The following is a 16152-nucleotide window of genomic DNA, read 5'->3' on the forward strand; positions in this document are numbered from 1 at the left end:
GCACATGACAGCCTGCTTGAGTTTGCCAAAGGGCACCAAAAGACTCTTAGAACATGAGAATCAAGATTTTCTGGTCTGATGAAAACAAGATTGAACTCTTTGGCCTGAATGGCAAGCATCATGTCTGGAGGAAACCTGGCACCATCCCTACAGTGGTGGCAGCATCATGCTGTGGGGATGTTTTTCAGCGGCAGTGACTGGGAGACTCGTCAGGATGGAGGGAAAGATGAACAGAGCAAAGTACAGAAAGCTCTTTGATGAAAACCTGCTCCAGAGTGTTCAGGACCTCAGACTGTGGTGAAGGTTCACCTTCCAACAGGACAACGACCCTAAGCACACAGCCAAGACAACGCAGGAGTGGCTTTGTGACAAGTCTCTGAATGTCCTTGAGTGGCCCAGACAGAGCCTGGACATCTCTGGAGAGAACATCTCTGGAGAGACTTGCAGTTCAACACAAGAAAGACCATGACTGTGTCCCAAATGGCACCCTGTTGCCTGTATAGTACCACAAACAGCTGGGATAGGGCCTTGTCAACACCGACATCTTTTGGACTGAGTGGATGGTAGAGAGCCAAGGAGGCTAAAAGGACTCGAGGGGGAACCTCTCTGATGTGGTTCAGGTCTATGCTTTGGTTTGTTCACATTAGGAATGAGAGCACACCTGGCATTGCCCAGGTGACTGGACCCACATCTCCCTTCTGTCTTGTACTGTACAGTCAGTGGGTGGTGGTGGTGGGCTATTCAGACCAGGAATAGACTGTGCTGGTACCAGAGAATTGTTTGTTTAATACACACCCTAGGTTGTGTAGCACAGCCAACAGAGGCAGAGATATCAATACACTACTGTAGCTCAATGCATGACATCTAGAATGTCAAGGCTTGGTTGTTAAGATTCATGACCTCATTGACTTGCTATGTGTTTCCGTTCATCATACAAAATGTGTAAGCACATCATTTGTGACCGGGTTGAGAGGTTTTCTATGATAACAGGAAGAGGGGTAAAATGATATATAGACCATAGTGGTAAATGCATAATGTACGATAGGTGAAGCCCTTGCTTTCTTCAGGAGAAGAAATGTGTGTTAGAGAATGTCAGACATCAAATGTTTCCATCCCAAATGGCACCCTGTTTCCGATACAGCACACTTCTTTTAACCAGAGCACTATGTGAAATATAGTGCCCTTTGGGACGGAAGTATTTTTGATTATTATTATTAAGTGGATTAGAGATTAGAAGGTCACAAAGGTTATTCATCGTATGAATATAATTTCTGCACAGAAAATACATGTTTAATTGGACAAAGTGCATTAAAGAGGAAATGTAATTCTGTAGAAATAGGATTTCCTATTTATTTTTTGCACAGTTTCCTTATCATACATATAACACATAGTAGGAGTACAGATAAAGGATCTTAATTTGAGCCAGTTTGCTACAGCAAGAAAATAATCCTGCAGCAACAGAAAATGTGAATTACTATGTGGATTATGATGAATTAACATTTTTGTAAGGGTTGATACATTTTTCATAAGGGAAAATCAAGTGAAATAAGCTTTTTTTAACCTCAAATACACTATATGTTTAGTTCTCCTACAACAGAGTGATCAAATTAAGATCCTACATCTGTATGTCATACAGTGTGAGTGATATTGTAATTGGCTTATATGATTATTATGTGGGCACTAAAGAAGTGACCCATCTTCTTCGGGTTCGGTGTCCCTTCCACGGGACGGTTGAGCTAACATAGGCTAATGCGATTAGCATGAGGTTGTAAGTATCAAGAACATTTCCCAGGACATAGACATATCTGATATTGGCAGAAAGCTTAAATTCTTGTTAATCGAACTGCAGTGTTCAATTTACATTAGCTATTACAGTGAAAGAACACCATGCTATTGTTTGAGGAGAGTGCTTAATTTTGAACAAGAAAAGCTATTAATCAACTAATTAGGCACATTTGGGCAGTCTTGATAAAAAATGTTGAACAGAAATGCAATGGTTAATTGGATAAGACTAAACATTTGGACGTACACTGCTGCCATCTAGTGGTCAATATCTAAATTGTACCTGGGCTAGAATAATACATTATGGCTTTTTTCTTGCATTTCAAAGATGATGGTACAAAAAAAATACAAAAGAACAATTGGCTTTTTCTTTGTATTATTTTTTATCAGATCTATTGTGTTATATTCTCCTACATCCCTTTCAAATTTCCACACATTTCAAAGGGGTTCCTTTCAAATGATACCACAAATATGCATATTCTTGCTTCAGAGCCTGAGCTACAGGCAGTTAGATTTGGGTGTGTCATTTTAGGCAAAAATTGGGAAAAAAAGTGGCAGATCCTGAAGAGATTTTCTAAGGCAATTAAATAAAAATCCATTTACAAATGAGACCATCATCACATGCATCCCGGTGGGGTTCTGTAGGAGCTAGGGTGTGCAAAGAACTTTCAATGGCACTCAGACCCAACTCTTCAGTCTGGCCCACCTATTCAATAACAGAAAGTACAGAACGGAGCAAGGACAGGACGAGCACAACGGCAGACCAACCTGTGACAGACCACCCTGTGACAGAGCACCCTGTGACAGAGCACCCTGTGACAGACCAACCTGTGACAGAGCACCCTGTGACAGACCACCCTGTGACAGAGCACCCTGTGACAGAGCACCCTGTGACAGAGCACCCTGTGACAGACCACCCTGTGACAGACCACCCTGTGACAGACCACCCTGTGACAGACCACCCTGTGACAGACCACCCTGTGACAGACCACCCTGTGACAGACCACCCTGTGACAGACCACCCTGTGACAGAGCACCCTGTGACAGACCAACCTGTGACAGACCACCCTGTGACAGAGCACCCTGTGACAGACCAACCTGTGACAGAGCACCCTGTGACAGACCAACCTGTGACAGACCACCCTGTGACAGACCACCCTGTGACAGACCAACCTGTGACAGACCAACCTGTGACAGACCACCCTGTGACAGAGCACCCTGTGACAGACCAACCTGTGACAGACCACCTTGTGACAGACCACCCTGTGACAGACCACCTTGTGACAGACCACCCTGTGACAGACCACCCTGTGACAGACCAACCTGTGACAGACCACCCTGTGACAGACCACCCTGTGACAGACCAACCTGTGACAGAGCACCCTGTGACAGCAGCACTGAATGTTCTATCAACTAAAATGTCTTGCTCTGTCGGTCATAGTTGGAAATTGAACCCAAATGTGTCCACTGTGTTTACCCCCCCCCCAGCCCACCTCAGACAGCATGGACAGGGGGAGGTAGAGATAGTGGAACTTCCTCTGCAGGGGCTAGTCTTGAGTGCTTTACCAGATGTTTCCTGATCCCCTCTCTCCCCCTCTCTCTCTCGCCCTCCCTCTCTCCATGTCTCTCCCCCTCTCTCGCTCCCTCCCTCCCTCCCTCTCTTCCTTCCTTCCCTCCCCTCCCTCTCTCTCTCCTTCCCTCCCTCCCTCTCTCCCCTCCCTCTCTCCCCTCCCTCCTTCCCCAGCAGTGAAAGGGAAGGGAAGGAGGCAGTAGCAGTCAGTATCTCTCTCCCTCTGGATCTAAGCATATAGAACAGAGGCACCTGGAGTCCTTGCTGTTTCACAGCCCTCTCTATCTCTCTATTTCTGCATCTGCAGGCCAACCAGAGAGCCAGCCGGAGCTGTTGTTGGTGCTTCTACAGGGATCTGCTTTGGCTCAGTGAGAGGAGGCCGTAACTCACCTGCGCTCACAGACACACACACAGACAAACAGCCAGAGAGACACATACTCAAGGTTTCCTGGCCCATCCCCCTCACACACACCTTTGGAGTGCACTGTGGGAGAGGAGGAGAGGAGTACACCGTGCTGGTTCTACTCGATAGTAATGTCGTGGGACTGTGGCCTGAAGTACATGTTCTCTGTGTCCCCGGCGCTGAAGCCGGGGGGTGTGTGTGCCCTGCATGACAAGGAGGACCTGTCCCATCTGGGGATGGTCCAGAGACTGGCCAAGGACGGATGTCGCTTCCTCCAGAACCACAACAACAGCAGCAAGGCCGCCCCGGAGAGGACAGCGGAGGTGAGAGACAACGTCACGCTGCATTCACAGAATATTAACACTGTGACAGAGCTAGAGAAATCATCACACTCTCAAACACTGTGACAGAGTTAGTCTAGAGAAATCATCACACTCTCAAACACTGTGACAGAGTTAGTCTAGAGAAAGCATCACACTCTCAAACACTGTGACAGAGTTAGTCTAGAGAAAGCATCACACTCTCAAACACTGTGACAGAGTTAGTCTAGAGAAATCATCACACTCTCAAACACTGTGACAGAGTTAGTCTAGAGAAATCATCACACTCTCAAACACTGTGACAGAGTTAGTCTAGAGAAATCATCACACTCTCAAACACTGTGACAGGGTTAGTCTAGAGAAATCATCACACTCTCAAACACTGTGACAGAGTTAGTCTAGAGAAATCATCACACTCTCAAACACTGTGACAGAGTTAGTAGAGAAATCATCACACTCTCAAACACTGTGACAGAGTTAGTCTAGAGAAATCATCACACTCTCAAACACTGTGACAGTTAGTCTAGAGAAATCATCACACTCTCAAACACTGTGACAGAGTTAGTCTAGAGAAATCATCACACTCTCAAACACTGTGACAGAGTTAGTCTAGAGAAATCATCACACTCTCAAACACTGTGACAGAGTTAGTCTAGAGAAATCATCACACTCTCAAACACTGTGACAGAGTTAGTCTAGAGAAATCATCACACTCTCAAACACTGTGACAGAGTTAGTCTAGAGAAATCATCACACTCTCAAACACTGTGACAGAGTTAGTCTAGAGAAATCATCACACTCTCAAACACTGTGACAGAGTTAGTCTAGAGAAATCATCACACTCTCAAACACTGTGACAGAGTTAGTCTAGAGAAATCATCACACTCTCAAACACTGTGACAGAGTTAGTCTAGAGAAATCATCACACTCTCAAACACTGTGACAGAGTTAGTCTAGAGAAATCATCACACTCTCAAACACTGTGACAGAGTTAGTCTAGAGAAATCATCACACTCTCAAACACTGTGACAGTTAGTCTAGAGAAATCATCACACTCTCAAACACTGTGACAGAGTTAGTCTAGAGAAATCATCACACTCTCAAACACTGTGACAGAGTTAGTCTAGAGAAATCATCACACTCTCAAACACTGTGACAGAGTTAGTCTAGAGAAATCATCACACTCTCAAACACTGTGACAGAGTTAGTCTAGAGAAATCATCACACTCTCAAACACTACACTCTTAGAAAAAAGGGTTCCAAAAGGGTTCTTTGCGGAGTGATAGGGTTCTACCAAGAACCGTTTTGATCAGAAGAACCCTTTTGGAAAGCCAGTGTTCTTTGTAAGGCAAAGGGTTCGACCTAGAACCTTTAACATCCTAAGAAGCTTTTTTGGAAGAAAGGGTTCTTTGGAAGGCAAGTAGGGTTTTACATAAAACCATATATAATAATTACTATTGCAGGGATATTTTCAGATGTTTGGATGTATTGTAATATCTGTATTTTGCATGTACATTTCTTCATTTGGATTAACTTTAAGCTACACAATGATGGATTTATTGCACCGTTACTGAGATGGTTGTTCCAGTTTAGATGATTGAGGTAGACTCAGTATTCAATCTTCCCTAACCTGGCAGTAATTTTGAATACAGGTTGCAGGGGATTGACAATGTTGGATATCCTTACACTGGCTGGATGAACCGTCCACTCCCTCTAGAGCACCACTCCCTCTATAAGCACCACTCCCTCTATAAGCACCACTCCCTCTATAAGCACCACTCCCTCTATAAGCACCACTCCCTCTATAAGCACCACTCCCTCTATAAGCACCACTCCCTCTATAAGCACCACTCCCTCTAGAGCATCACTCCCTCTAGAGCACCACTCCCTCTATAAGCATCACTCCCTCTATAAGCACCACTCCCTCTATAAGCATCACTCCCTCTATAAGCACCACTCCCTCTATAAGCACCATTCCCTCTAGAGCACCACTCTCTCTAGAGCACCACTCCCTCTATAAGCACCACTCCCTCTAGAGCACCACTCCCTCTATAAGCACCACTCCCTCTATAAGCACCACTCCCTCTATAAGCACCACTCCCTCTAGAGCACCACTCCCTCTAGAGCACCACTCCCTCTATAAGCACCACTCCCTCTATAAGCACCACTCCCTCTATAAGCACCACTCCCTCTAGAGCAACACTCCCTCTATAAGCACCACTCCCTCTATAAGCACCACTCCGTCTATAAGCACCACTCCCTCTAGAGCACCACTCCCTCTATAAGCACCACTCCCTCTATAAGCACAACTCCGTCTATAAGCACCACTCCCTCTATAAGCACCACTCGCTCTAGAGCACCACTCCCTCTATAAGCACCACTCGCTCTAGAGCACCACTCCCTCTATAAGCACCACTCGCTCTAGAGCACCACTCCCTCTATAAGCACCACTCGCTCTAGAGCACCACTCCCTCTATAAGCACCACTCGCTCTAGAGCACCACTCCCTCTATAAGCACCACTCGCTCTAGAGCACCACTCCCTCTATAAGCACCACTCCCTCTAGAGCACCACTCCCTCTATAAGCACCACTCGCTCTAGACCACCACTCCCTCTATAAGCACCACTCGCTCTAGAGCACCACTCCCTCTATAAGCACCACTCCCTCTAGAGCACTACTCCCTCTATAAGCACCACTCCCTCTATAAGCACCACTCCCTCTAAAAGCACCACTCCCTCTATAAGCACCACTCCCTCTAGAGCACCACTCCCTCTATAAGCACCACTCGCTCTAGAGCACCACTCCCTCTATAAGCACCACTCCCTCTAGAGACAACCATTCATCCAAATGATCTTAACTTGTCATCTGGTATCATTGGATGGTTCATATCCGGTAATGTCTCTGCCCGGAGGATCTTTCCAAGTACAGGTTTCGGAGTGAAAACCTCCTGGAGGGTATCTCTCCAGGAACAGGGTTGGAGTGGAAACCTCCAGGAGGGCATCTCTCCTGGAACAGGGTTGGAGAACCCTGCCCTAGTGAACCTATTGCCTGCCACCTCACGTGTTATTCTGAGAACTAGAAGGATCTAGAGGGGAGTATTATTAAGTCATACGTAACACTCCATTCAGTTACCTTGGAATACACCTACTGTAAGAGCTATATGGCAAATGATTGACAAACCTCTAGCTAGCTACTGTGACTGCCTTATTAACCTGTTAAAAACAATTGAGATTCATTTTGTTCCTAACTACCGTATACTTAGAACCATCATAATGTCAATACCGTTAACTGAATCCAGTGTTATTGGGTGGTTAAGAGCGCTCACTCTATTTTGTGTCAAAATCCAACAGCCTATTAGAACACTTGAGAGGAGGTGGTGTCCTGATTGGCTAGCTCGGTGTAGGGTGAAGTTGCCCCTAGATGCTGATCTCAGGAAAATGTAGCATTTTGCCCACTCATGGTTAAGGTCAGGACTGGGGGAGCGAAGCTGATCCTAGGTCTGTACCTAGAACCACCCTGGAGCGCTGAGTCCATGATGGCCTCAGTTCTTCCCTTCCTGCCTGGCCAGCTGTGTTTCTATCTGTGCAGCAGAACGACACAGCAACAATGGCAGGAAGAGCTGACGTAAGGCCCCTGGCTGGCCCCACCGTGGTCTGGCCCCTCAGTCTCCCCACCATGCCAAGACATTGTGTTGGTTTCAGGGTGGATTTCAATGCTGCAGGTCCCTGACCTTTTCTCTAAAACACTGGGGATGAGTCCCAAACTGCACCTTTTTCCCTATATAGTGCACTACGATTGACCAGAGCCCTATGGACCCTGGTCAAAGTACTGTAGGTCACTATATAGGGATCCATTTGGGACACAACCTGGAGCAGGTTTGGTTACTGTAACCCTGCTTGTCATAATTCACCACAATGAACGCGACTCTACTGTACACGGCCTTAGCCTTAAATGCCATCTTAGATGTGATAACAACACCTCCTTGTCGTTGTGTGTTCTTTCAGTAAATGTCACCTTCTTATTCAATAGGACTAACTCTTCTACTTCAAGTGGGTGTCTCAAGTAGGGCTGTGCCCTCAAACCTATTTTTATTCTCAACCTTTTTAATATAGCCCACATCAAAAGAAAGGAGAACATGTTTTGTTTTGTTGGTGGGATCTGAGTATGACCAAGAGGTACTTATCTCTGTGTACTTATCTCTGTGTACTTATCTCTGTGTACTTATCTCTGTGTATACTCGTATTGCTACCTCTAACGCCGTTGTAATCTATAGCACCTACATAGAAAATGCACTTGCTGAGCATTTTTCATTCCTAGCCTACCAGGACAAATCCATTTTGAACACAGAGATAACTCTCCACAGTAAAGTACATACAGTATCTTAGCTCTAAAGCCAGTGTCCTACATGTTGTTGTGAATGGGTGATTTTTCAAGTCTGCCAGCACAGCATAATGTATGGTACTGTGTTGATATGGAAGGTTATTGCTGCCTGGTCGTAAATATTCCACAAGCTTATGTTTCCCTATGTTAGATAGCTCCTATGTTTCCCTATGTTAGATAGCTCCTATGTTTCCCTATGTTAGATAGCTCCTATGTTTCCCTATGTTAGATAGCTATGTTTCCTATGTTTCCCAATGCTAGATAGCTCCTCTGTTTCCCTATGTTAGATAGCTCCTATGTTTCCCTATGTTAGATAGCTCCTCTGTTTCCCTATGTTAGATAGCTCCTATGTTTCCCTATGTTAGATAGTTCCTATGTTTCCCTATGTTAGATAGCTCCTATGTTTCCCTATGTTAGATAGCTCCTATGTTTCCCTATGTTAGATAGCTCCTATGTTAGATAGCTCCTATGTTTCCCTATGTTAGATAGCTCCTATGTTTCCCTATGTTAGATAGCTCCTATGTTTCCTATGTTAGATGTTTCCCTATGTTAGATAGTTTCCTATGTTTCCCTATGTTAGATAGCTCCTATGTTTCCCTATGTTAGATAGCTCCTATGTTTCCCTATGTTAGATAGCTCCTATGTTTCCTATGTTAGATAGCTCCTATGTTTCCCTATGTTAGATAGCTCCTATGTTTCCCTATGTTAGATAGCTCCTATGTTTCCCTATGTTAGATAGCTCCTATGTTTCCCTATGTTAGATAGCTCCTATGTTTCCCTATGTTAGATAGCTCCTATGTTTCCCTATGTTAGATAGTTCCTATGTTTCCCTATGTTAGATAGCTCCTATGTTTCCCTATGTTAGATAGCTCCTATGTTTCCCTATGTTAGATAGCTCCTATGTTTCCCTATGTTAGATAGCTCCTATGTTTCCCTATGTTAGATAGCTATGTTTCCTATGTTAGTTTCCCCTATGTTAGATAGCTCCTATGTTTCCCTATGTTAGATAGCTATGTTTCCTATGTTTCCCTATGTTAGATAGCTCCTATGTTTCCCTATGTTAGATAGCTCCTATGTTTCCCTATGTTAGATAGCTCCTATGTTTCCCTATGTTAGATAGCTCCTATGTTTCCCTATGTTAGATAGTTCCTATGTTTCCCTATGTTAGATAGCTCCTATGTTTCCCTATGTTAGATAGCTCCTATGTTAGATAGCTCCTATGTTTCCCTATGTTAGATAGCTTAGATGTTAGATAGCTCCTATGTTTCCCTATGTTAGATAGCTATGTTTTCCTATGTTAGATGTTTCCCTATGTTAGATAGCTCCTATGTTTCCCTATGTTAGATAGCTCCTATGTTTCCTATGTTAGATTTATGTTTCCCTATGTTAGATAGCTATGTTTCCTATGTTAGATAGCTCCTATGTTAGATTTCCCTATGTTAGATAGCTCCTATGTTTCCCTATGTTAGATAGCTCCTATGTTTAGCTCCTATGTTAGATAGCTCCTATGTTTCCCTATGTTAGATAGCTCCTATGTTTCCCTATGTTAGATAGCTCCTATGTTTCCCTATGTTAGATAGCTCCTATGTTTCCCTATGTTAGATAGCTCCTATGTTTCCCTATGTTAGATAGCTCCTATGTTTCCCTATGTTAGATAGCTCCTATGTTAGATAGCTCCTATGTTTCCCTATGTTAGATAGCTCCTATGTTTCCCTATGTTAGATAGCTCCTATGTTTCCCTATGTTAGATAGCTCCTATGTTTCCCTATGTTAGATAGCTCCTATGTTTCCCTATGTTAGATATCTCCTATGTTAGATAGCTCCTATGTTTCCCTATGTTAGATAGCTCCTATGTTTCCCTATGTTAGATAGCTCCTATGTTTATGTTAGATAGCTCCTATGTTTCCCTATGTTAGATAGCTCCTATGTTTCCTATGTTTCCCTATGTTAGATAGCTCCTATGTTTCCCTATGTTAGATAGTTTCCTATGTTAGATAGCTCCTATGTTTCCCTATGTTAGATAGCTCCTATGTTTCCCTATGTTAGATAGCTCCTATGTTTCCCTATGTTAGATAGCTCCTATGTTTCCCTATGTTAGATAGCTCCTATGTTTCCCTATGTTAGATAGCTCCTATGTTTCCCTATGTTAGATAGCTCCTATGTTTCTATGTTAGATATGTTAGATAGTTCCTATGTTTCCCTATGTTAGATAGCTCCTATGTTTCCTATGTTAGATAGCTCCTATGTTAGATAGCTCCTATGTTTCCCTATGTTAGATAGCTCCTATGTTTCCCTAGATGTTAGATAGCTCCTATGTTTCCCTATGTTAGATAGCTCCTATGTTTCCCTATGTTAGATAGTTCCTATGTTTCCCTATGTTAGATAGCTCCTATGTTTCCCTATGTTAGATAGCTCCTATGTTTTCCTAAAGGAACAGTGGATCAATGTTTTGATCATCCAACACAGTCTTCTTTGTTTTCTTGTTAATTGTATATATGTTAATGTCCACTTGAGGAACAGAACAGGTTGAGATAATGTGCAGAGGTCATGTTTATCTATTTTCATCACAGAGCCAATTAGAGAAGGACTGGAGGTTAACGGCCTCAGCATGAATTGGAGTAACTCACTTCTGGATAGTAACCCAGGCAGACTTGTGTCACATCACATCAGTAAAAACCACTTCTTCTACAGCCCTCTGATGTAAACACTTCTCAGTGAGAGAGAATTATATGTGTATCTGTGTTCTATCAAGACCCTGGAGGTCCTGCTGCGGACTTCATAGCGAACATGTTTGAGCTGCCTCAGCCGTGGTTACACAGAGAATGCCAACACATCCCTTAAGCCTGCACAGTGCCTCTGAACAGGAGAACAGTGTCTGGACTGTTTCCATTTAGAAAGCTGTTACTACCCTGACTTCAAATGTTAAGTGGTATCAACTTATCATATGTACGTTTTATCAGCTCAACTTGATTTCTTCGGATTTGACATAACTTAACATTTCTAAGCAGTCATTTTTTTACATTTGAAATAACTAAACAAGCCAACAGAGGGAGATTCACTGCTTAGCCACAGTAGTGGGTTAGGAGTTCAGCCAGACTGGACGTGACCTATCAGGGTCTAAGTGATGGATAGTGTTTCTCCTACACAGTGTTTATGTTAGGAAACATTCTAGTGGTACTGGAGGTCACCGCCACCACTTCTACAGGAACACTGTGTCCCAGAGAGAGAGAGAGGAGAGAGAGAGAGGAGAGAGAGAGAGAGAGAGAGAGAGAGAGAGAGAGAGAGAGAGAGAGAGAGAGAGAGAGAGAGGAGAGAGAGAGAGGAGAGAGAGAGGAGAGAGAGAGTTGCACTCTGCCTCATTAAAAGCATCCAGTCTGGAGTGGAGGCCGGTGCCATTGTTTATAGATGGACACTTGTGGTCACAAAGGCCAGCCCATCCACAGAGTAGCACAGCAGCTGCAAAGATGTGATCAATAACTGTTTGGGGGGGGTGGGGACGCCTGGCCTGATGCTGGTTGACTGGTCAGAGGCACTCTCTGATTTCTGATTCTACTCCCGAGTTTGGTTTACTGTTCAAGGTGCCATGGCACGAAATACAGTATCTGTCTTTAAGGTTGTTGTTTTTTTAGAGCAGGGGTTCTCAAACGTTTTGGGGCCAGGGACCCCTTTTGTGATAACAAATTCTTCAAGAAGCCTGATGTGAAACATGCCTCGAACAAAAGAGACCTCAGAAGACGTAAGTTTAAGAATTGTTGACTTGCATGAAGCTGGAAAGGGTTACAAAAGTATCTCTAAAAGCCTTGATGTTAATCAGTCCATCAGTCCACAGTAACGTGACACATCATGCACTGCCAAGCTGTTGACTGCTGTGGATCAGTGGATAATCTGATGATGTTAAATACTGTACAACCTATGGTTGGAAACGTACATGAGGTGACATCCCCATGTAGGTTTCAGATGAAGTGAGCCTTGTCCGAGCCAGAATGCCCCATAGGGACAGGAGCCCCTGTTTCTGTAGCGTGCAGTACCTTGATGTAAACCCCCTGTACAGGGCACTAGTCTGTCACAGCCCCTGTATAGGGCACTAGTCTGTCACAGCCCCTGTACAGGGCACTAGTCTGTCACAGCCCCTGTACAGGGCACTAGTCTGTCACAGCCCCTGTACAGGGCACTAGTCTGTCACAGCCCCTGTACAGGGCACTAGTCTGTCACAGCCCCTGTACAGGGCACTAGTCTGTCACAGCCCTTGTACAGGGCACTAGTCTGTCACAGTCCCTGTACAGGGCACTAGTCTGTTACAGCCCCTGTACAGGGCACTAGTCTGTCACAGCCCCTGTATAGGGCACTAGTCTGTCACAGCCCCTGTACAGGGCACTAGTCTGTCACAGCCCCTGTACAGGGCACTAGTCTGTCACAGCCCCTGTACAGGGCACTAGTCTGTCACAGTCCCTGTACAGGGCACTAGTCTGTCACAGCCCCTGTACAGGGCACTAGTCTGTCACAGCCCCTGTACAGGGCACTAGTCTGTCACAGCCCCTGTACAGGGCACTAGTCTGTCACAGCCCCTGTACAGGGCACTAGTCTGTCACAGCCCCTGTACAGGGCACTAGTCTGTCACAGCCCCTGTACAGGGCACTAGTCTGTCACAGCCCCTGTACAGGGCACTAGTCTGTCAAAGCCCCTGTCACAGGGTTCATAGAAAGCAGCTGTATTGTTAAGCTTTCATCATGGTGTGAAGCAGGATGCCGAGAAGCACAGCCCTCAGATTCTGGGAAACTGTTATGTTCTGCAAATCCTACCTTGACTCACTGCCTGCATCCCAAATGGCACCGTATTCCCTACATAGTGCACTGCTTGTCACCAAAGCCCCTATGGGCCCTGATCAAAAGTAATGCACTATATAGGGAATAGGGTGCCCTTTGGGACACAGGCACTGTACTGTGTAAGGAACTTCCAATAACATTACCATTAATGGTCTTTTTGGATACGCATGAAAAAGTCCCTCCCTGTAAGATCTGCGCCAGAGACGCCACCTTTTCCCTATACAGGGCACTCCCTTTGACGAGGGGAGATGGGCTGCCATTTGGGACTCCACATCTGATTGTGTGTTGTTGGACTGCCTGTGTTGGGGAAAGTGCTCTGCTCATTGATGGACAGCTTTTTACTTATGTGGATGTGCATTAGTTTGTGCGTGTGTGTGTGTGTGTGTGTGTGTGTGTGTGTGTGTGTGTGTGTGTGTGTGTGTGTGTGTGTGTGTGTGTGTGTGTGTGTGTGTGTGTGTGTGTGTGTGTGTGTGTGTGTGTGTGTGTGTGTGTGTGTGTGTGTGTGTGTGTGTGTGTGTGTGTGTGTGTGTGTGGCCATGCTTTGGGATCAGTTGAAGTGTGTCAGGATGTGGTGCTGTGCTGAAGGTCCCTGGATGCCTCAGTGCAATAGTCAATTAGAGCAGAAAACTGCAGCCACTTCCAGCCTGTCTGCCTGCCTAATGGCATGCAGAGGCTTGTGCTGACTGGTGTGTGTGTGTGTGTGTGTGTGTGTGTGTGTGTGTGTGTGTGTGTGTGTGTGTGTGTGTGTGTGTGTGTGTGTGTGTGTGTGTGTGTGTGTGTGTGTGTGTGTGTGTGTGTGTGTGTGTGTGTGTGTGTGTGTGTGTGTGTGTGTGTGTGTAGCATGCAGTAGACTCCTCATTATGTAACACTAAGTACTCCAGTCCAGACCCAGCAGTGTCAATCATTCAACGGGCACCAATTACGCCAGTTACAGACATGATTAGAATGTGCATGGCTACTGTACTTCATCACCTATTAATCTACTGTACTTCATCACCTATTAATGTACTGTACTTCATCACCTATTAATCTACTGTACTCTACCATCTATTAATCTACTGTACTTCATCACCTATTAATGTACTGTACTTCATCACCTATTAATGTACTGTACTTCATCACCTATTAATCTACTGTACTTCATCACCTATTAATCTACTGTACTTCATCACCTATTAATCTACTGTACTTCATCACCTATTAATCTACTGTACTTCATCACCTATTAATCTACTGTACTTCATCACCTATTAATCTACTGTACTTCATCACCTATTAATGTACTGTACTTCATCACCTATTAATCTACTGTACTTCATCACCTATTAATGTACTGTACTCTACCATCTATGAATCTACTGTACTTCATCACCTATTAATCTACTGTACTTCACCTATTAATCTACTGTACTTCATCACCTATTAATGTACTGTACTTCATCACCTATTAATCTACTGTACTTCATCACCTATTAATCTACTGTACTTCATCACCTATTAATCTACTGTACTTCATCACCTATTAATGTACTGTACCACTTGAATCACCTATTAATCTACTGTACTTACTTCCACCTATTAATCTACACTTCTATTAATCTACTGTACTTCCTCACCTATTAATCTACTGTACTTCATCACCTATTCATCTACTGTACTTCATCACCTATTAATCTACTGTACTCTACCACCTATTAATCTACTGTACTCTACCATCTAATAATGTACTGTACTCTACCACCTATTAATCTACTGTACTCTACTATCTATTAATCTACTGTACTCTACCATCTATTAATCTACTGTACTCTACCACCTATTAATCTACTGTACTCTACCATCTATTAATCTACTGTACTCTACTATCTATTAATCTACTGTACTCTACCACCTATTAATCTACTGTACCCTACCATCTAGTAATCTACTGTAACCTACCATCTATTAATCTACTGTACTCTACCACCTATTAATCTACTGTACCCTACCATCTAGTAATGTACTGTACTCTACCATCTAGTAATGTACTGTACTCTACCATCTAGTAATCTACTGTACTCTACCATATATTAATCTACTGTACCCTACCATCTAGTAATGTACTGTACTCTACCATCTAGTAATCTACTGTATTCTACTATCTACTCATCTATTGTACTCTACTACGTATTAATCGGCTGTATTCTACCACCTGTTAATAATGTGCATCCCAAATGGCACCCTATTCCCATCCCCCCACCCATAGGCCTCTGGTCAAAAGTAGTGCACTATACAGGGAATAGGGTACTATTCTGTCTCTGTATCTACTGCCTAAATATCACCAACTTTACTGAATGTCAAATGCTTCAACCATTAATTTATTTGGTTATTATGCAAACTGTATACTTGTCAGAAATCATCATGCATGGCTGCTTGCAAAGCTGACATGTTCAGACATCCGATGAGAGAAATAATGAGATGGAATGGAGGAAAGATGTAGAAATACTAGGTCCATTACAATCACCATTACAGACCATTACAATCACCATTACAGGTCCATTACAATCACCATTACAGGTCCATTACAATCACCATTACAGGTCCATTACAATCACCATTACAATCACCATTACAGGTCCATTACAATCACCATTACAGGTCCATTACAATCACCATTACAGATCCATTACAATCACCATTACAGGTCCATTACAATCACCATTACAATCACCATTACAGGTCCATTACAATCACCATTATAATCACCATTACAGGTCCATTACAATCACCATTACAATCACCATTACAATCACCATTACAATCACCAATCACAGGTCCATTACAATCACCATTACAATCACCATTACAGGTCCATTACAATCACCATTACAGGTC

At 43.8% G+C, this 16152-nt stretch overlaps 1 protein-coding gene across 1 annotated transcript in view; it reads left to right on the forward strand.

The window, feature by feature from the left end:
• The first annotated feature begins 3549 nt into the window (after nt 1-3549).
• Nucleotides 3550-16152, forward strand: part of LOC124023186 (rap guanine nucleotide exchange factor 5-like) — a 63888-nt gene continuing 51285 nt past the window's right edge. Inside the window, exon 1 of the mRNA XM_046337714.1 lies at nt 3550-4078. Within this exon, the coding sequence (XP_046193670.1) occupies nt 3887-4078 (192 nt within the window). The 5' untranslated portion in view covers nt 3550-3886. The remainder of the gene's footprint in view (nt 4079-16152) is intronic.

The sequence above is a fragment of the Oncorhynchus gorbuscha genome, unplaced genomic scaffold, assembly GCF_021184085.1.
Source record: "Oncorhynchus gorbuscha isolate QuinsamMale2020 ecotype Even-year unplaced genomic scaffold, OgorEven_v1.0 Un_scaffold_1534, whole genome shotgun sequence".
In the NCBI taxonomy this organism is placed as follows: domain Eukaryota; kingdom Metazoa; phylum Chordata; class Actinopteri; order Salmoniformes; family Salmonidae; genus Oncorhynchus; species Oncorhynchus gorbuscha.